At 47.7% G+C, this 21402-nt stretch overlaps 1 protein-coding gene and 1 long non-coding RNA gene across 2 annotated transcripts in view; one reads left to right on the top strand and one right to left on the bottom strand.

Annotated features, from left to right (window-relative positions):
- LOC134945175 (uncharacterized) overlaps positions 1–18715 on the bottom strand; it is a 115829-nt gene extending 97114 nt beyond the window's left edge. Inside the window, exon 1 of the long non-coding RNA XR_010182061.1 lies at positions 18523–18715. This is a non-coding gene — a long non-coding RNA (uncharacterized LOC134945175). The remainder of the gene's footprint in view (positions 1–18522) is intronic.
- LOC134945174 (uncharacterized) overlaps positions 1–21402 on the top strand; it is a 532944-nt gene that overhangs the window by 207528 nt on the left and 304014 nt on the right. Inside the window, exons 36-38 of the mRNA XM_063934300.1 lie at positions 8704–8911; positions 9398–9558; positions 21105–21217. Coding sequence (XP_063790370.1) covers positions 8704–8911; positions 9398–9558; positions 21105–21217 — 482 coding nt within the window. The remainder of the gene's footprint in view (positions 1–8703; positions 8912–9397; positions 9559–21104; positions 21218–21402) is intronic.

Here is a 21402-nt window from a genome sequence, read left to right as displayed (position 1 = left end):
TTACCCAACCTACAGCATGCAAAACTTGCACAAAGAAAAGCTAAACGGTCCAATGAAAACTGTACAGAGAACTTTGTATTTATAATTTAAATATTTTATTCCAAAATCGTCTGATACTGTATGTCTACATTCCTAAAAGGTGTAAAAAAATGTGGCAGAAAAGTGTTTACATTTTGGGCATGAGCCTGGTTCCTCAGACACCCTACAGTACCTGTAATGTTTCCTCTGTGATTGGGAAATGTAAGCTCTATATATCACTTTGACATGAACCGCCTATAAATTAGTAGGTTGTAAAACTCGTAAAGTTGCATAATAGTGTTTAAACAAGATATGACTCTGGGAAATAGATGGCATGTCACTTTGTCACGTAAGACATTTTCTTTAAAAGACAGTTTATTCATTCACTACTGTAGACTCAGTGATGGCCATTTATATTGCTAAAACAGGCACTGAATGGACAAATAGTTTTATCTTTGCCAAAACTCTGCAAATGAAAGGAGGAGAAAGGTGACAAATATGTAAAGAGATGTTGTTTTATGGGCATGTGCAGTAAACAGAGCTACAGTATGGGCCTAATTCAGACCTGATCGTAGCCGTGCAAAATTTTGCACAGCTACGATCAGCCACCCTGATATGCAGGGGGACGCCCAGCACAGGGCTAGTCCGCCCCGCATGTCTGGCCCTCCCCTTGCCGCTCAGGTACAAAAGCATCGCACGGCGGCGATGCTTTGTACCTGAAGAGTAGCTCCCTACCAGCGCAGTTCCTGTGCACTGGCAGGGAGCTACCTGTCGCTGTGAGGGTCGCAGCGGCTGCGTGTGACGTCAGGCATCACCCGCGGCTCACCCCCCCGCACAGAACGAGCACGCCTGCATTGCCCGGACCGCACCCCCAAAATGGCTGCCCAACGCCGCCAGCCCGCCCCCTCCCGCCCAGCTAACGCCTCCGCCTGTCAATCAGGCAGAGGCGATCGCTGGGCTGAGATGCTCACAGCATCTCTGGCATGCGCCGGCGCACTGTGGCGCCGACACATGCGCAGTTCAGACCTGATCGCCTGCTGGGCGAAATCGCACAGCAGCGATCAGGTCTGAATTAGGCCCTATGCTCGGGCATGTGCAGTAAACGGAGCTATTCTGGGGCTGCTGGGGAATGTGCAGTAAACTGAGCTATGCTGGGGCATGTGCAGCAAACGGAGCTATGCTGGGGCATGTGCAGTAAACGGAGCTATTCTGGGGCTGCTGGGGAATGTGCAGTAAACTGAGCTATGCTGGGGCATGTGCAGCAAACGGAGCTATGCTGGGGCATGTGCAGTAAACAGAGCTATGCTGGGGCATGTGCAGTAAACGGAGCTATTCTGGGGCTGCTGGGGAATGTGCAGTAAACTGAGCTATGCTGGGGCATGTGCAGCAAACGGAGCTATGCTGGGGCATGTGCAGTAAACTGAGCTATGCAGGGGCATGTGCAGTAAACGAAGCTATCCTGGGGCATGTGCAGTAAACCGAGCTATGCTGGGGTATGTGCAGTAAATGGAGCTATGGTGGGGAATGTGCAGTAAACGAAGCTATGGTGGGGAATGTGCAGTAAACTGAGCTATGCTGGGGCAATGGGCATGTGCAGTAAAGGGAGCTATGCTGGGGCATGTGCAGTAAAGGGAGCTATGCTGGGGCATGTGCAGTAAAGGGAGCTATGCTGGGGCATGTGCAGTAAAGGGAGCTATGCTGGGGCATGTGCAGTAAAGGGAGCTATGCTGGGGCATGTGCAGTAAAGGGAGCTATGCTGGGGCATGTGCAGTAAAGGGAGCTATGCTGGGGCATGTGCAGTAAAGGGAGCTATGCTGGGGCATGTGCAGTAAAGGGAGCTATGCTGGGGCATGTGCAGTAAACGGAGCTATGGTGGAGCATGTGCAGTAAATGGAGCTATGCTGGGGCGTGTGCAGTAAACGGAGCTATGCTGGGGCGTGTGCAGTAAATGGAGCTATGCTGGGGCATGTGCAGTAAATGGAGCTATGCTGGAGCATGTGCAGTAAATGTAGCTATGCTGGGGCATGTGCAGTAAGTGGAGCTATGCTTGGGCATGTGCAGTAAATGGAGCTATGCTGGGGCATGTGCAGTAAATGGAGCTATGCTGGGGCATGTGCAGTAAATGGAGCTATGCTGGAGTATGTGCAGTAAATGGAGCTATGCTGGGTCCATGTGCAGTAAATGGAGCTATGCTGGGGCATGTGCAGTAAACTGAGCTATGCTGGGGCATGGCAGTAAATGGAGCTATGCTGGGGCATGTGCAGTAAATGGAGCTACTGTATGCTCAACTAGGCATGAGTGCCATAATGTGCAATTGTGTGGCCAGATTACTTCGCTGCACAAAAGGCTATAAGCGACTTACTAATTACAGCAGGATGCTACTTTGGCTATTCATACCATTGTTGTAAAGAAAATATATAATTGCTGAAATAAGAGACGTAATAACTGAAGTACTGTATATAGGACTAATAGCATGGTGGTGCACACGGGTGTGGTTCACAGGGTCGACCACGCTTAGGTTGACAGTGTCTAGGTCGACCACTGTTGGTCGACACAAGCATTAGGTTGACATGAGCAATGTCGAGAGGAGGTTTTTTTTTTAAATGTTGGTGTCATTTTCTTCGTAGAGTGACCGGGAACCCCAATTAGTGCACCGTGTCCCCTTGCATGGCTCACTTTACTCGCCATGCTTTGGGCAAGGTTCCTCACTCTGCTATCGCTGCCCTTGGGACAGGTTATCATTCCCAATCATAGTCCAGATGGATCGTAAAAAAAATGAAAAAAAAAATAAGATTTTACTTACCGATAAATCTATTTCTCGTAGTCCGTAGTGGATGCTGGGGACTCCGTCAGGACCATGGGGATTAGCGGCTCCGCAGGAGACAGGGCACAAAAATAAAGCTTTAGGATCAGGTGGTGTGCACTGGCTCCTGCCCGGACGAGCGTACACAATAAGGAAGGATTTTGAATCCCGGGTAAGACTCATACCAGCCACACCAATCACACCGTACAACTTGTGATCTGAACCCAGTTAACAGTATGACAACGTAGGAGCCTCTGAACAGACGGCTCACAACAAGAACAACCCGATTTTTTTGTAACAATAACTATGTACAAGTATTGCAGACAATCCGCACTTGGGATGGGCGCCCAGCATCCACTACGGACTACGAGAAATAGATTTATCGGTAAGTAAAATCTTATTTTCTCTAACGTCCTAGTGGATGCTGGGGACTCCGTCAGGACCATGGGGATTATACCAAAGCTCCCAAACGGGCGGGAGAGTGCGGATGACTCTGCAGCACCGAATGAGAGAACTCCAGGTCCTCTTTAGCCAGGGTATCAAATTTGTAGAATTTTACAAACGTGTTCTCCCCCGACCACGTAGCTGCTCGGCAGAGTTGTAATGCCGAGACCCCTCGGGCAGCCGCCCAGGATGAGCCCACCTTCCTTGTGGAATGGGCCTTGACAGATTTAGGCTGTGGCAGGCCTGCCACAGAATGTGCAAGTTGAATTTGTGCTACAAATCCAACGAGCAATCGTCTGCTTAGAAGCAGGAGCACCCAGCTTGTTGGGTGCATACAGTATAAACAGCGAGTCAGATTTTCTGACTCCAGCCGTCCTTGAAATATATATTTCCAATGCCCTGACAACGTCCAGCAACTTGGAATCCTCCAAATCGCTAGTAGCCGCAGGCACCACAATAGGCTGGTTCAGGTGAAACGCTGACACCACCTTAGGCAGAAAATGAGTTCTGCCCTGTCCGAATGGAAAATCAGATATGGGCTTTTATACGATAAAGCCGCCAATTCTGACACTCTCCTGGCTGAAGCCAGGGCCAGTAGCATGATTACTTTCCATGTAAGATATTTCAAATCCGCCGATTTGAGTGGCTCAAACCAATGGGATTTGAGAAAATCCAAAACTACAATAAGGTCCCACGGAGCCACTGGGGGCACAACCGGGGGCTGTATATGTAGTACTCCTTTTACAAAAGTCTGGACTTCAGGAACTGAAGCCAATTCTTTCTGGAAGAAAATCGACAGGGCCGAAATTTGAACCTTAATGGACCCCAACTTGAGGCCCATAGACAATCCTGTTTGCAGGAAATGTAGGAATCGACCCAATTGAAATTCCTCCGTGGGGGCCTTCCTGGCCTCACACCACGCAACATATTTTCTCCAAATGCGGTGATAATGTTGTGCAGTCACCTCCTTCCTGGCTTTAACCAGTGTAGGAATGACCTCTTCTGGAATGCCTTTTTCCCTTAGAATTCGGCGTTCAACCGCCACGCCGTCAAACGCAGCCGCGGTAAGTCTTGGAATAGACACGGTCCCTGCTGAATCAGGTCCCGTCTTAGAGGTAGAGGCCACGGATTTTCCGTGAGCATCTCCTGAAGTTCCGGGTACCAAGTTCTTCTTGGCCAATCCGGAGCCACGAGTATCGTTCTTACTCCCCTTTGCCGTATAATTCTCAGTACTTTGGGTATGAGAGGCAGAGGAGGAAACACATACACTGACTGGAACACCCACGGTGTTACCAGAGCGTCCACAGCTATTGCCTGAGGGTCTCTTGACCTGGCGCAATACCTGTCCAGTTTTTTGTTGAGGCGAGACGCCATCATATCCACCTTTGGTTTTTCCCAACGGTTCACAATCATGTGGAAGACTTCTGGATGAAGTCCCCACTCTCCCGGGTGTAGATCGTGTCTGCTGAGGAAGTCTGCTTCCCAGTTGTCCACTCCCGGAATGAACACTGCTGACAGTGCTATCACATGATCTTCCGCCCAGCGAAGAATCCTTGCAGCTTCTGCCATTGCTCTCCTGCTTCTTGTGCCGCCCTGTCTGTTTACGTGGGCGACTGCCGTGATGTTGTCCGACTGGATCAACACCGGCTGACCCTGAAGCAGGGGTTTTGCCAGGCTTAGAGCATTGTAAATCGCTCTTAGCTCCAGTATATTTATGTGAAGAGACATCTCCAGGCTTGACCATACTCCCTGGAAGTTTCTTCCCTGTGTGACCGCTCCCCAGCCTCTCAGACTGGCATCCGTGGTCACCAGGACCCAGTCCTGTATGCCGAATCTGCGGCCTTCTAACAGATGAGCACTCTGCAACCACCACAGAAGAGACACCCTTGTCCGTGGCGATAAGGTTATCCGCTGATGCATCTGCAGATGCGATCCGGACCATTTGTCCAGCAGATCCCACTGAAAAGTTCGTGCGTGGAATCTGCCGAATGGGATTGCTTCGTAAGAAGCCACCATCTTTCCCAGGACTCTTGTGCATTGATGCACAGACACTTTTCCTGGTTTTAGGAGGTTCCTGACAAGTTCGGATAACTCCTTGGCTTTCTCCTCCGGAAGAAACACCTTTTTCTGAACCGTGTCCAGAATCATTCCCAGGAACAGCAGACGTGTTGTCGGGGTCAACTGAGATTTTGGAAAATTCAGAATCCACCCGTGTTGTTGCAGCACTACTTGGGTTAGTGCTACTCCGTCCTCCAGCTGTTCTCTGGACCTTGCCCTTATCAGGAGATCGTCCAAGTAAGGGATAATTAATACGCCTCTTCTTCGCAGAAGAATCATCATTTCGGCCATTACCTTGGTAAAGACCCGAGGTGCCGTGGACAATCCAAACGGCAGCGTCTGAAACTGATAATGACAGTTTTGCACCACGAACCTGAGGTACCCTTGATGTGAAGGGCAAATTGGGACATGCAGGTAAGCATCTTTTATGTCCAGGGACACCATAAAGTCCCCTTCTTCCAGATTCGCTATCACTGCTCTGAGTGATTCCATCTTGAACTTGAATTTTTGTATGTACAGGTTCAAAGATTTCAGATTTAGAATAGGTCTTACCGAGCCGTCCGGCTTCGGTACCACAAATAGCGTGGAGTAATACCCCTTTTCCTGTTGTAGGAGGGGTACCTTGACTATCACCTGCTGAGAAAACAGCTTGTGAATGGCTTCCAATACCGTCGCCCTGTCTGAGGGAGACGTTGGCAAAGCAGACTTTAGGAACCGGCGAGGGGGAGACTTCTCGAATTCCAACCTGTAACCCTGAGATACTACCTGCAGGATCCAGGGGTCCACCTGTGAGCAAGCCCACTGCGCGCTGAAATTCTTGAGTCGACCCCCCACCGTTCCTGAGTCCGCTTGTAAAGCCCCAGCGTCATGCTGAGGGCTTTGCAGAACCCGCGGAGGGCTTCTGTTCCTGGGAAGGAGCTGCTTGCTGCCCTCTCTTACCCTTTCCTCTGCCTCGGGGCAGATATGACTGTCCTTTTGCCCGCTTCTTATAGGACCGAAAGGACTGCGGCTGAAAAGACGGTGTCTTTTTCTGTTGGGAGGGGGTCTGAGGTAAAAAGGTGGATTTCCCGGCAGTTGCCGTGGCCACCAAATCCGATAGACCGACGCCAAATAATTCCTCCCCTTTATACGGCAATACTTCCATATGCCGTTTGGAATCCGCATCACCTGACCACTGTCGTGTCCATAAACTTCTTCTGGCAGATATGGACATCGCACTTACTCTCGATGCCAGAGTGCAAATATCCCTCTGAGCATCTCGCATATAAAGAAAAGCATCCTTTAATTGCTCTAAAGTCTGTAAAATACTGTCCCTATCCAGGGTATCAATATTTTCAGTCAGGGAATCCGACCAGACCACCCCAGCACTGCACATCCAGGCTGAGGCGATGGCTGGTCGCAGTATAACACCAGTATGTGTGTATATACTTTTTAGGGTAGTTTCCAGCCTCCTATCAGCTGGATCCTTGAGGGCGGCCGTATCAGGAGACGGTAACGCCACTTGTTTTGATAAGCGTGTGAGCGCCTTATCCACCTTAGGGGGTGTTTCCCAGCGCGCCCTAACCTCTGGCGGGAAAGGGTATAATGCCAATAACTTTTTTGAAATTAGCACTTTTCTATCTGGGTTAACCCACGCTTCATCACATACATCATTCAATTCCTCTGATTCAGGAAAAACTACAGGTAGTTTTTTCACCCCCCACATAATACCCCTTTTTGTGGTACTTGTAGTATCAGAGATATGCAAAGCCTCCTTCATTGCCGTGATCATATAACGTGTGGCCCTACTGGAAAATACGTTTGTTTCTTCACCGTCGACACTAGATTCAGTGTCCGTGTCTGGGTCTGTGTCGACCGACTGAGGTAAAGGGCGTTTTACAGCCCCTGACGGTGTCTGAGACGCCTGGGCAGGTACTAACTGGTTTTCCGGCCGTCTCATGTCGTCAACTGATTTTTGTAATGTGCTGACATTATCACGTAATTCCATAAACAAAGCCATCCATTCCGGTGTCGACTCCCTGGGGGGTGACATCACCATTACCGGCAATTTGCTCTGCCTCCACACCAACATCGTCCTCATACATGTCGACACACACGTACCAACACACAGCAGACACACAGGGAATGCTCTATTGAAGACAGGACCCCACTAGCCCTTTGGGGAGACAGAGGGAGAGTTTGCCAGCACACACCCAAGCGCTATAATATATATGGGAACAACCCTATATAAGTGTTGTATCCTTATAGCAGCTTAAATATAGTAATATCGCCAAAAAAAGTGCCCCCCCTCTCTGTTTTACCCTGTTTCTGTAGTGCAGTGCAGGGGAGAGTCCTGGGAGCCTTCCTCACAGCGGAGCTGAGCAGGAAAATGGCGCTGTGTGCTGAGGAGAATAAGCCCCGCCCCCTATTTCGGCGGGCTCTTCTCCGGAGTTTGTGAGATCTGGCAGGGGTTAAATACATCCATATAGCCTCAAGGGCTATATGTGATGTATTTTTTAGCCATAAAAAGGTATTATACATTGCTGCCCAGGGCGCCCCCCCAGCGCCCTGCACCCTCCGTGACCGCTGTGTGAAGTGTGCTGACAACAATGGCGCACAGCTGCAGTGCTGTGCGCTACCTCAGGAAGACTGAAAAGTCTTCTGCCGCCTGCTTCTGGACCTCTTCCATCTTCGGCATCTGCAAGGGGGGTCGGCGGCGCGGCTCCGGGACCGGACTCCATGGCTGGGCCTGTGTTCGATCCCTCTGGAGCTAATGGTGTCCAGTAGCCTAAGAAGCCAATCCATCCTGCACGCAGGTGAGTTGACTTCTCTCCCCTAAGTCCCTCGATGCAGTGAGCCTGTTGCCAGCAGGACTCACTGAAAATAAAAAACCTAAAAACTTTTTCTAAGCAGCTCTTTAGGAGAGCCACCTAGATTGCACCCTGCTCGGACGGGCACAAAAACCTAACTGAGGCTTGGAGGAGGGTCATAGGGGGAGGAGCCAGTGCACACCACCTGATCCTAAAGCTTTATTTTTGTGCCCTGTCTCCTGCGGAGCCGCTAATCCCCATGGTCCTGACGGAGTCCCCAGCATCCACTAGGACGTTAGAGAAATTGTGAAAAACTTATGTCGACTTTTTGTCATGTTGACCTAGTGACCATGTCGACCTAATGCATGTTGACCAATAGTGGTTAACCTAATGTTTGTCAACCTAAGTGTGGTCGACCTAGAGATGAAACCGCTGCACACTTCTATTGCCATAGTGAGAATATTATAGATTAGAAATAGACACCAGTTTACATTGATATCATGTAAATAAAATGTCTGTAAAATTCAAAACTGATCTAACCAGCAAATCTTCAATATCCCAGCAATGTTCACATCTTTCGTCTTCCCTCAGACCTCTTTGGATGTACAAGCACTGAACGGCAAGCAAGAGCTCTCGCTGGAGGCTGCAACAGCACAGAACTCATTTGTGTGCAGAGTGTCTTCTCTATGTACAGGAAACAGCAACAGACTGCTCTTCAGAAGTGCCCATAACATTGAATCTTTTCTGAAACATGGTTATCCAAAAGTGGTCCGCATGATGGGAACATTGTCTAAGGAAGGTGTGTAGAATATTAGGACAGTACTTACCATACGTGTCCCTAGTGAACCACATACTAAATGCAGCACGTAGGAAACCAAAATAATAGTGTAGTAATATTTAATTTTGAATCACTACTTGGTCTTTCCCAACATTTGTATACTTCATTGAAAGACTAAATGGACATTACCATGTGAGTTATATGACTTCTTGTATAAGGAATGTGTACTACAATTTGTAATGATAAAGGCTGAAGGATCTTATGGTAACTTTGGCGGTCAGTCATCTAAATACTCAGAATTTACCAAAAATCCTCCATCACTTTGTCATTACAATATGATAGTGCTGCTACTATATGTTGCTGTAGTGTATCACCCATTATACTGCATTTTAGTGCTAATGTAGACTAACGTGCTTGGGATTCTGCCATCATCCAGCTAGCATAGTGGGAAACGCTACAGGAAACTATTTCCGTAAATGAGAATCATCGTTTTCTTCCCTCTACTAGGAGAAACAGTGAATGGAACATTAGATTTGGAATCTGATAAGAAAAAGTTAAACGTTGATTTGAGAGCCTATAAGGGAGTCGGTGATATGTTTGGCATAACTGCCAGGGTAAAGCATTCCATTCCTATGTTCTTTGCCTGGACAATTCCTAACTCAACACAGGTAATTAACTTTGCAGTGTAATGTTCTTTATTATTACTGATTAATAAATACACTGCTCAAAAAAATAAAGGGAACACTTAAACAACACAATGTAACTCCAAGTCAATCACATTTCTGTGAAATCAAACTGTCCACTTAGGAAGCAACACTGATTGACAATCAATTTCACATGCTGTTGAGCAAATGGAATAGACAACAGGTGGAAATTATAGGCAATTAGCAAGACACCCCCAATAAAGGAGTTGTTCTGCAGGTGGTGACCACAGACCACTTCTCAGCTCCTATGCTTTCTGGCTGATGTTTTGGTCACTTTTGAAAGCTGGCGATGCTTTCACTCTACTGGTAGCATGAGACGGAGTCTACAACCCACACAAGTGGCTCAGGTAGTGCAGCTCATCCAGGATGGCACATCAATGCGAGCTGTGCCAAGAAGGTTTGCTGTGTCTGTCAGCGTAGTGTCCAGAGCATGGAGGCGCTACCAGGAGACCGGCCAGTACATCAAGAGACGTGGAGGAGGCCGTAGGAGGGCAACAACCCAGCAGCAGGACCGCTATCTCCGCCTTTGTGCAAGGAGGAACAGGAGGAGCACTGCCAGAGCCCTGCAAAATGACCTCCAGCAAGCCACAAATGTGCATGTGTCTACTCAAACTATCAGAAACAGAGTCCATGAGGGTGGTATGAGGGCCCGACATCCACAGGTGGGGGTCGTGCTTACAGCCCAACACCGTGCAGGACGTTTGGCATTTGCCAGAGAACACCAAGATTGGCAAATTCGCCACTGGCGCCCTGTGCTCTTCACAGATGAAAGCAGGTTCTCACTGAGCACATGTGACAGACGTGACAGAGTCTGGAGACGCCAAGGAGAACGTTCTGCTGCCTGCAACATCCTCCAGCATGACTGGTTTGGCAGTGGGTCAGTAATGATGTAGGGTGGCATTTCTTTGGGGGGCCGCACAGCCCTCCATGTGCTCGCCAGAGGTAGCCTGATTGCCATTAGGTACCGAGATGAGATCCTCAGACCCCTTGTGAGACCATATGCTGGTGCGGTTGGCCCTGGGTTCCTCCTAATGCAAGACAATGCTAGACCTCACGTAGCTGGAGTGTGTCAGCAGTTCCTGCAAGACGAAGGCATTGATGCTATGGACTGACCCGCCAGTTCCCCAGACCTGAATCCAATTGAGCACATCTGGGACATCATGTCTTGCTCCATCCACCAACGCCATGTTGCACCACAGACTGTCCAGGAGTTGGCAGATGCTTTAGTCCAGGTCTGGGAGGAGATCCCTCAGGAGACCATCCGCCACCTCATCAGGAGCATTCCCAGGCATTTTTCGGGAGGTCAAACAGGCATGTGGAGGCCACACACACTACTGAGCCACATTTTGACTTGTTTTAAGGACATTACATCAAAGTTGGATCAGCCTGTAGTGTGTGTTTCCACTTTAATTTTGAGTGTGACTCCAAATCCAGACCTCCATGGGTTAATAAATTTGATTTCCATTGATAATTTTTGTGTGATTTTGTTGTCAACACATTCAACTATGTAAAGAACAAAGTATTTAATAAGAATATTTCATTCATTCAGATCTAGGATGTGTTGTTTTAGTGCTCCCTTTTTTTGAGCAGTGTAGATGTACTTCTTTATGATTATATAAAAATGTAAATGTAGATCTGCTTATGTTTTGCACACACATAACGAAAAGTATTGTCTTCTCTTTTTGGGTGTGGAACACATCTTGGTTTCACACATTGAAATCTTTTTAACTTTGTGCTAATGTTGGATGTAGCCAGTAATATTTGCTGCTGGCTATCAATGATTATTTTCTGTGTGCTCCACTGATACTCCTTTCACATTCGCAGTCCCGGGTCGTACCCAGGATTGTGTTTTCAGAATCACCGGGGATGCTCCTGGACATAACCCGAGAAATATCCCTGTTTACACTACACTCAGACCCGGGATCTTCCTGGAACAGCCCCGTTTATACTGACCCCAGGTCATTACTGCAAATTCCTATAGATGTCATTAGAGATGGACTATTCCAGACTCCCAAAGATGAGGTCACAATAGGGGAGCAAAGGGAGGGGTGGTGCCTGCTCACAGCATTGCAGCAGTCATGGCCGCCGGAGTACCAGTGTGTTGACCGGAGTTCAGAGTTACTGTGCCTGTGATTTGTCTTTATTTCTTCCTCCCCCCTTATGCTGAGGTGTTCTCTGACCTCCTCATCTTTTCAAGTTGCCATGCTACCTGTCTCTTCTTTGCTGTCCTGGTTGCTGGCTAATGACAACATTGTTTCAGCGCCCAGGGAAGCTCCAATCAGTGTACATTTAACAGTATCGGGTTCAGTAACATGAGTAGGGAATATTCACAGTGCACCGTATCCCAGGTCGATTCCGACTTCAACCCAGGACACGACCTGGGATGAAATGCTGGGATGCTAGACCCAGGATTTTCCTTCAGGACCCTTTCAGACTAAGCAAAATCCCGGGTTGATGCGCGTTCACGTGCAATAACCCGGGAAATTTATGCGAGTCTTAAAGCGATATGATTGAAATATGCAGTGGTTCTTATGTCATCACAGCAATACGTACAATACATTGTATTAATATACAGTATAGAGTGTTTTTTACATTGCATTTTTGGGGGATCTCATATGTCTTAGGCAGGGGCAAGCGCTGCTTTAGATGAAAGGCATTAGTATGCTATATATCAGGCAGAAAATGGTATCCGGCGTCCAGGTTGACAACAAAAAGGTCGATACACATTAGGTTGACGCCAATAGGTCGACACACCTTAGGTCGACATGGATAAAAGGTCGACGTGGACAAAAGGTCGACATGAACAAGGTCGGCATGGAAAAAGGTTGACATGAGTTTTTCTCGATTTTTTTCTTTTTTGGAACCTTTTCATACTTAATGATCCACGTGGTGTCACAACTGAGGGCTGGGGACCATGACTGGGAGCCTCAGTTGTAGGGGCTGACGGGTACTTAAATTTAGGAGGAGCTATGTGACTCCTGGACATACGTATTGACAGCAGCAAAGAATGCCCGAGGGCGTGACCACGACAACTGGGAATTCCTTAAGTGCTTTTATTAAATAAAAAGTCAAATAACGTGCAAGAGAATAATATAAAGTCACACGTGATAATTAAGTTCACAATCGGTGAAGGCCAGTAACCTGGAATATGGAAGAAAGTCCTGTAAACAATAAATGAGGCTGGGGTTCACTGGAAGATGAGGAATGAAACTGGAGTACGCAGGAACTGAAGAATGAAGGATGATTACTGCAAAGCAAATGTTCAAACACAGGAATCCAAAGTAGACTGTAGAGGGTTAACACTGGAGAGTCGGGTTACACAGGCAGAGTGTAATCACCAGGGAAGTCAGGCTGATCTGCAGAATGGAATTGCAGGAGAAAATCTGTAGTGAAGCTTGTATGCTGGAATCACAGATGACAATGAAAGCACTGACGATCTTTTGGGAGCTGGGACCGGATATTTATACCTGCTGCATAGCAGGGATTGGCTGAGCAATTATGACAAGGCTCCAGCACCATGGATAGGAGGAATAATGTCATGTGACTGGAGTCTAACATGGCTGCGCCCATGAACAAACAAAGAAGGGGAATTAAGTACTATAGGGAAGGTGCAACACTTGCGATGTAGGCCGCAGTAGCAGAATAACATGCGCCCAGTGGCGCGCGGCGGTCAGCGAGACAGGAGTGGCAGCAGAGGCCCATGGAGGACGTACATCCAGAAGGAAAATGGTGTCTCAGTATCCGGATCGTGACAGTACCCCCCCTTTTAGGAGTGGCCCCAGGACACTTCTTAAGTTTACCTGGCCATCTGGAATGGAACTTCTGGATGAAGACTTGTGCCAACTTGGAAGTGGGGAATCCATGACAGAATCCATCGAGGGATGAGACCACGGACGATGAGGATCAGACAAGGAAACCAGTTGCCTAGTGGGTAACTGGCGGGATACTTTGTGCTGGGCACATTTCGGGCAGGAGGCCACAAATTCAGCAATGTCCTTCTTTAGGGTCGGCCACCAATTTGACCTGGAGACGAATTTTAAGGTCTTGCGTATGCCCGCGTGTCCGGCAAAGCGAGAGGAATGTGCCCGATGCAAGAGCTTCCTCCTGAAAGCCGGCTTCACAAAATTTTTCCCTGGCGGGGGCATAGAGTCCATACTCACTGCGGAGAACGCCACTGGATCAACAATACAATGCTTGTCAGTAGACTCAGACTCATTTTCTTGCTCCCGAGAGCGGGAAAGGGCATCAGCCTTGTGATTCGGTGACCCTGGACAAAACTGTAGCTTGGAGTCTTGGCACAGAGGAGACGGGACATCAGAAGACTTGTAGGAGGATATGCGAACTGGAAGCTCTTTTTGGAGACAGGTCTCTGAGCAGGAAGGACCCCATGCCAGGATACGGGTCGACTTCCAATCAACTTGAGGATTATGCAGACGTAGCCATGGAAGGCCTAGGACCACAGGATGGGTGGCCCTGGGGATAACCTGGAAAGAAATCAACTCTGTATGCTGGTCCCCTACCATCAGACGGATAGGTAAGGTCTTGGAGGTAATCACCGCCTCAGGAATCCTACTGCCGTCCACGGCAGTTAGAGATATCGGTGATGACAGTCTCTCAGTGGGAAGAGACCACTGCTTAACGAACTTCTCTGTAATAAAGTTTCCGGCTGCTCCAGAATCCAATAAGGCAGTGAGATTCTTTGTACGCGGAGCCACCTGCAGAGAAACTGAGAGATTGCAGTTACTTGGAAATGGAGAGAAATTCGTCACTCCTAGCTGACCTTCTCCTTGGAGGGCTAGGACTTGAGGTTGTCCCGGACGCTTGGGACAGGACTTGATAACGTGAGAAGATTCGGCACAATACAAACAGAGACGCTCAGCGAGACGTCTACTACGCTCTGCCTCAGATAAACGAGAGCGACCTATCTGCATAGGTTCCTCCCGAGACGGAGATGGCTGACGAGGAATGGAAACAGTAGGAATCCTGGGAAATGTGGATCTTCCTCGTTCAACAGCCCTTTCACGGAACCGTAAATCGACCTTAGTGCAGAGGGAAATGAGCTCGTTTAAAGTTAAAGGCAAGTCTCTAGCAGCGAGCTCATCTTTGATACGCTCGGATAGCCCTCCCCAGAAGGCTGCATAAAGAGCGTCATCATTCCAGGAGACTTCAGATGCCAAGGTCTGGAATTGCACCAAATACTGACCGACAGTTCGCGTCCCCTGACGCAGTCGAAGGATCTCTGAGGAAGCTGATGTCACTCGACCTGGCTCATCGAAAATTCGTCTGAACGTTGCCACGAAGTTAGCATAGGATGACAACAGGACATCAGACCTTTCCCATATAGGTGAGGCCCAGTCTAGAGCGGCACCAGTGAGTAGAGAAATAAGGTATGCCACCTTAATGCGGTCAGTAGGGAAACTGCTGGGTTGCAATTCAAATTGGATCTCGCACTGGTTTAGGAAACCCCTGCAGGCTTTAGGGGATCCATCATATTTAGCAGGAGTCGGCAAGTGAAGATAGGGAGCAGGAACAGGTATGGTGGGTGGGGACACCACCGGAGGCGCTGGGGTCGGCACACTGGACGCCCCTGATCCACGGAGGGCCGCTTGAATTTCATCCAGCCGGGAGGAGAGATCCTGGAGACAGCGAACAACATGGCCTTGAGCAGCCTCCTGACGTTCAAGGCGGGTTGCCAATTCTTGAATCAGCCTAAGCGCTTGGGCCTGGTCTCCGGCTGGATCCATCTGGTCAGTGCTTACTGTCACAACTGAGGGCTGGGGACCGTGACTGGGAGCCTCAGTTGTAGGGGCTGACGGGTACTTAAATTTAGGAGGAGCTATGTGACTCCTGGACATACGTATTGACAGCAGCAAAGAATGCCCGAGGGCGTGACCACGACAACTGGGAATTCCTTAAGTGCTTTTATTAAATAAAAAGTCAAATAACGTGCAAGAGAATAATATAAAGTCACACGTGATAATTAAGTTCACAATCGGTGAAGGCCAGTAACCTGGAATATGGAAGAAAGTCCTGTAAACAATAAATGAGGCTGGGGTTCACTGGAAGATGAGGAATGAAACTGGAGTACGCAGGAACTGAAGAATGAAGGATGATTACTGCAAAGCAAAAGTTCAAACACAGGAATCCAAAGTAGACTGTAGAGGGTTAACACTGGAGAGTCGGGTTACACAGGCAGAGTGTAATCACCAGGGAAGTCAGGCTGATCTGCAGAATGGAATTGCAGGAGAAAATCTGTAGTGAAGCTTGTATGCTGGAATCACAGATGACAATGAAAGCACTGACGATCTTTTGGGAGCTGGGACCGGATATTTATACCTGCTGCATAGCAGGGATTGGCTGAGCAATTATGACAAGGCTCCAGCACCATGGATAGGAGGAATAATGTCATGTGACTGGAGTCTAACATGGCTGCGCCCATGAACAAACAAAGAAGGGGAATTAAGTACTATAGGGAAGGTGCAACACTTGCGATGTAGGCCGCAGTAGCAGAATAACATGCGCCCAGTGGCGCACGGCGGTCAGCAAGACAGGAGTGGCAGCAGAGGCCCATGGAGGACGTACATCCAGAAGGAAAATGGTGTCTCAGTATCCGGATCGTGACACGTGGACTACGATTGGAACGGTAATCTGTGCCGAGCGCAGCGGTAGCAGAGCGAGGCACCGTGCCCGAAGGTCGTGAGCCATGTGAGGGGACCCGGTACACTAACTGGGGTTCCCGGTCACTCTACGAAGAAAACGACACCAAAAAAACACATAAAAAACTCATGTCGACCTTTTTCCATGTCGACCTTGTTCATGTCAACCTTTTGTCCATGTCGACCTTTTGTCCATGTCGACCTAAGGTGTGTCAACCTATTGGCATCGACCTAAGGTGTGTCGACCTTTTTGTTGTCGACCTGGAGTCCCAGACCCGCAGAAAACATATATATGGAATATTCACAAAAAAAGAAAAGTGTCTTCTATCTATTTTTTTGCCTATGGACATTTGATGCTGAAGACAATATGGTTCGTCCTGATCTGTGTGCAATTTCCCTTCAGACCAGAGAAGCGCAGTATAGAAAAAATGTTTTTAAACTTGCGGATTCTTTAGTCATGCATACTGGGAAAGCTTCACAGTCTTACCAAGGGGCTGTAATTATGTGATCGGCGGTCAGTAGATCGCCGGTCACAACACCCCCCCCTACATCCCACCCCCTGAGAATCCCGACACTCTGCATGCCAACTAGCAGGGACTATTCACACCGCAGGTCACCACCAAGCCTGCAAGGAGCTTGTTGCGCACGCCCCTTACCCCCCCACACCCACTGGGCATTCCGCTGCCGGGATACCGCCGGTCACACATACCCAACCCTTACCAAGTTGTTACGTACATTTTACAAGGTTACATAAAATACAATATGTTGATGATATTACTAACAAAATCTATCATTTAGATATCCCGATGTTAGGTCAACCAAATAGTATAGAATAGAAGTGCTTACAAACCAAGGCCAAAATACTGAAAGCATTTAGTATCTTTGTAACTGTTAAACTATAAAACGGAGGCGAGTTAGAAGTGTGAGACGGACATGAGATTTGGATCCAAAATCTCCACCTACAACAGGGCCGAAACTAGGAGTTTTGGCACCTGGGGCGAGCCATTAACTTAGCGCCCCCCATCCCCCCCCCCCTTCCCCCCCGCATTCAAGTGTGTGTGTGTGTATATATATATATATATATATATATATATAGTAGCAAAAGGTGCGGCACTGAAGGTGCGGCATTTGAAACGCAGGACCGTGTGTGTCTCTTAATTACAGAGAATCAGCTTTTATATATATATATATATATATATATATATATATATAATCTCAACTTCATAAGGGCAAAGGGGATATACTTTTTATTTTGGGCTACGGATGAAGGAGGAAAGGAAAATAATAACCCATATATTAATACATACATAAAATCACACACCAATACAAAATACATACTGTCACACACACATACATTCACTGACATACATACATACATACATACATACATACATATATATATATATAATCACACACCTGTACACACATGTATACTGACACATATGTATACAGTGACACACAAGCACACAGATGGGATGTAGTTATCAGGGCCGGTTCGAGGGCCCTCGGCGCCCCGGGCAGGGAATGGGGGCGTGGCTTAATACAGGGGGCGTGGTCAGTTACGCCCCCTGTACAGCAGAAGCGCCGCTTAAATGCTGAGCGGTGCGCGATGACGTCATCGCGCACCGCACAGCAAAAGGTCCTGTCCGCGAAGGGAAACTAGACGCTACGCGTCTAGTTCCCTTTGCGGAGAGGACCTTTGCTGTGCGGTGCGTGATGATGTCATCGCGCACCGCTCAGCAAAGGTCCTCTCAGCGAAGGGAAACTAGACGCTACGCGTCTAGTTCCCTTCACGGGACCACAGCCGCAGGAGCCGGGGGGACACAGCGGGCAGCGGAGGGCACGGCAGTGGCAGATCTTGCCATGGTGCGGCGCCCTCCGGATGGCGCCAGCGCCCTCCGGAAGGCGGCGCCCTGGGCAAAAGTCCTGCTTGCCCGTGGCAAGATCCGCTACTGGTAGTTATGTGACCGCCGGTCACTGTACCTCCCCCTATATCCCGCCCTCTCACAATCCCGACAGTCGGCATGCCGACCAAAAAGGACCACTTCCACCCCAGCGTGGCGAGCACAGCGAGCCCGCAAAGGGGCTTGCTGTGCTCGCCACCCCCCCTTCCCCCGACGGCATTCCGCTCCCGGGATACCAGCGTCTGTATGCCAGGTCACGCATACCACACCCATACATATTTAGTCACACACCTATTCACATACAATCACACACATGCACACATATAGCAGTCACAGAAACATACAGTGCCCCTTCCCTGAATACTCACTGTTTGGGCTGTGCTGCTCTTCCCTCTCTCCCATGCTGTTGCTGGCTGGCATGGCACTGTGTGTACAGTGCCGTTTAGCCCCGCCCCCTTTTCGGAATTTCATGTACACTGCAGCAGTGGCTGCAATGATTAAAGGCACTAACAGTGGGGTGAGGGGGAGTAATTTCTCCCCTGTGCCCCCTCTTAATGTGGCTCTGCACGCTGCAGAGATGAAACTGAAAGTAAAGTACAGCTCCCGGCAGCAAGGGCTGCTGGGAGATGTAGTTTAATTTCAGTGTCTTCTCTGCAATGCGGTGCGTGTGCCTGCTGGCTAGACGGGAGCTTGCAAAGTCTGGAGCTCAAGCTGCCCGGCTCTATGCTATCGCTGCCGCATAGGGAGGGGGCGTTAGGGGGGAATTAAAGCATACTTGCCTACCTGACCCTCTCCATGAGGGAGAAAATGCTCTGTTCCTGGACTTTCCTGGTAATGTATGATTGCCATCACCTGTGGTGAGCTAGGTAATTGATAAGAAAGGTGTTTCACCACAGGTGATGGCAATCATACATTACCAGGAAAGTCCAGGAACAGAGCATTTTCTCCCTCATGGAGAGGGTCAGGTAGGCAAGTATGAATTAAAGTGACAGTCTCAGCGCCCTCTCCAGTCTGGCGCCCAGGTCACATGCCCCCCTAGCCAGAGTTGCCTACCCTCCCTCATTCTGCAGGAGACTCCCTGAAATAGCAGCAATCTCCCTCACTCCCTGAATAGACCAGTAATCTCCCTGATTTTACCTTACCCACATTATATATAGCTGTTACATTCTTGGGGAAAAGATAAATTAGAGAGATATACATTCAAATGGGATCATCAGCACCATTTTACTGTATTGGTTATAAGGCACAATGATCCCTATGGCTACATTCATTTTAAATAAGGTTTCTCATGGCCACTTACAGTATATGTGTATACAGTATACTAACTTTGGGGCTCATTTACGTTTTGATGTAAGTCATTTTCATGACACGCCTCTCAGTTGTAGCAGTACACGTCCGCGCTTATAGGTGTTAATTTCACAATCTCCCTGAAATGCTTTTTCAAAAGTAGGCAAGTATGCCCCTAGCCCCCCCTAGTTTCGGCCCTGCCTACAATAACAAAATACATTTTAGTCTGGGGGAGCTAGGATTCAGCTTAGAGGGTATAATAATATACACCTTATTACTCCAAGAGCCATAACTGAAAAATATTAGCATAACTGTCAAATAAGAGAGCGTAATGCACAAAGTTAGCTTAATAAAGTTTAAAAAAATAAAATTTTTAAGGCTTCCCAAGTATTTAACTAATAAAACTACTCATTTTTAGTCATAATGCATTATTGACAAAATTAAATTGCTATAAATATGTAAGCAGATGTTTAGAATAAATGTTATAATTAGTCATTTGGTTGAGCAATTTTTTAAAGAAAAATATGGGGATTTATACAGAATAAAATAAAAATAATGTGAGGGTTTATAGCAGAGATGGGGAACCTTCGTCCCGCCAGCTGTTGTTGAACTACACATCCCAGCATGCCCTGCAATAGTTTTAGCATGGCCAAATAGCAAAACTGTAGCAAGGCATGCTGGTATGTGTAGTTCCACAACAGCTGGAGGACCAAAGGTTCCCCACCTCTGGTTTATGGGGACCACAGTTCACATACAATGAAAAATACAGTCCATGATACATCATAATCTTGCAATCAAATAATAGATAACCAAGGGCCTTAGTCAGGTTGGATCGCTATTGAGACTGAAATTGAAATCGTCTCAACTGCGGCTGCTGAAAATTGCATGTGAAGAGCCGTCCTGTCGACCTTTTGACATGTTGACCTAGACCTTGTCGACCTAAAGACCCTGTCGACCTAGAGACTCTCCTAGAGACTCTCTCGACCTAGTTACTGTTGACCAATAGTGGTCGACCTAGACACTGTCGACCTAGTTACTATCTACCTTCCATACCACACCCCCACATACACCTTTCCTTTTTTGTGTCACATGGCATGAGATGCTTAGCATGACCAAAACACTCCCTCATGGGCAGGGTCGGACTGGCCCACAGGGGTACAGGGGAAACCACCGGTGGGCCCCACGGGTAGCGATTGGATGGATTCACATTTTTATTGTATCAAAAGAATTTGTATCAAGTGCCAGATTAAATGAGCATATTTAAAAAAAAATCACAATGCATAACTGATTTGCAGGGTCCGTGTCAAGTCAAATGGGTCCGTATGGCTTGATTTTAGGAAAGTTGTATGTGGTCACATCTGTAGCTACTGTATGATTTTGGGAGGAACAGGTTGTTTCAAAATTGCTACAGTCCTGTTTTGAGAGCTCAGGGGATAAAAGTGCAGAAGAGCCATTAACAGTGAAAGTTGCAATCTACTTTTCAAGACTGGAAACCAGAAAATACATTTCTGAATACCACTGAATCTCTTTGTACCGTTCCTTACTGAGATTGCAGTGTCATATTTCTTGTTTTTTTTGCATAACACAGGGTATTGATTGAGGGATATGCACTGTTTCTACTATTCATTTATTAGTTCTATTTACATTTTGTCTTTTTATTCAGGTTCTTTTTCAAGTTATTTTAAGCAATGCAGATATTGGTGGAGCTTTCAAACTTACCTGTGATCAAGGGACAAGTATTTTCATCACTGCTAATGTAAAGTCTCGGCAGCAGGGGTCAGTATTTGCATTAGATAAATTACAAGAAAATGTTTGTTCTAGTCAAGAATTCCATTCACACACACACATTGGTAAATATCCAATAACATGGGAGCAGGAATTGTGGTTGAATGTGAAAGTATATTGTAAGGCTTTTCGTTTGGGTTTTTCTGAATATTCAATGAAGCTAATGTAGAGCAAAG

Source organism: Pseudophryne corroboree, chromosome 7, assembly GCF_028390025.1.
Source record: "Pseudophryne corroboree isolate aPseCor3 chromosome 7, aPseCor3.hap2, whole genome shotgun sequence".
Taxonomy (NCBI): Eukaryota; Metazoa; Chordata; class Amphibia; order Anura; family Myobatrachidae; genus Pseudophryne; species Pseudophryne corroboree.
The sequence above is the reverse complement of the archived record's forward strand: the minus strand, read 5'-3'. Positions and strand labels throughout refer to the sequence as shown.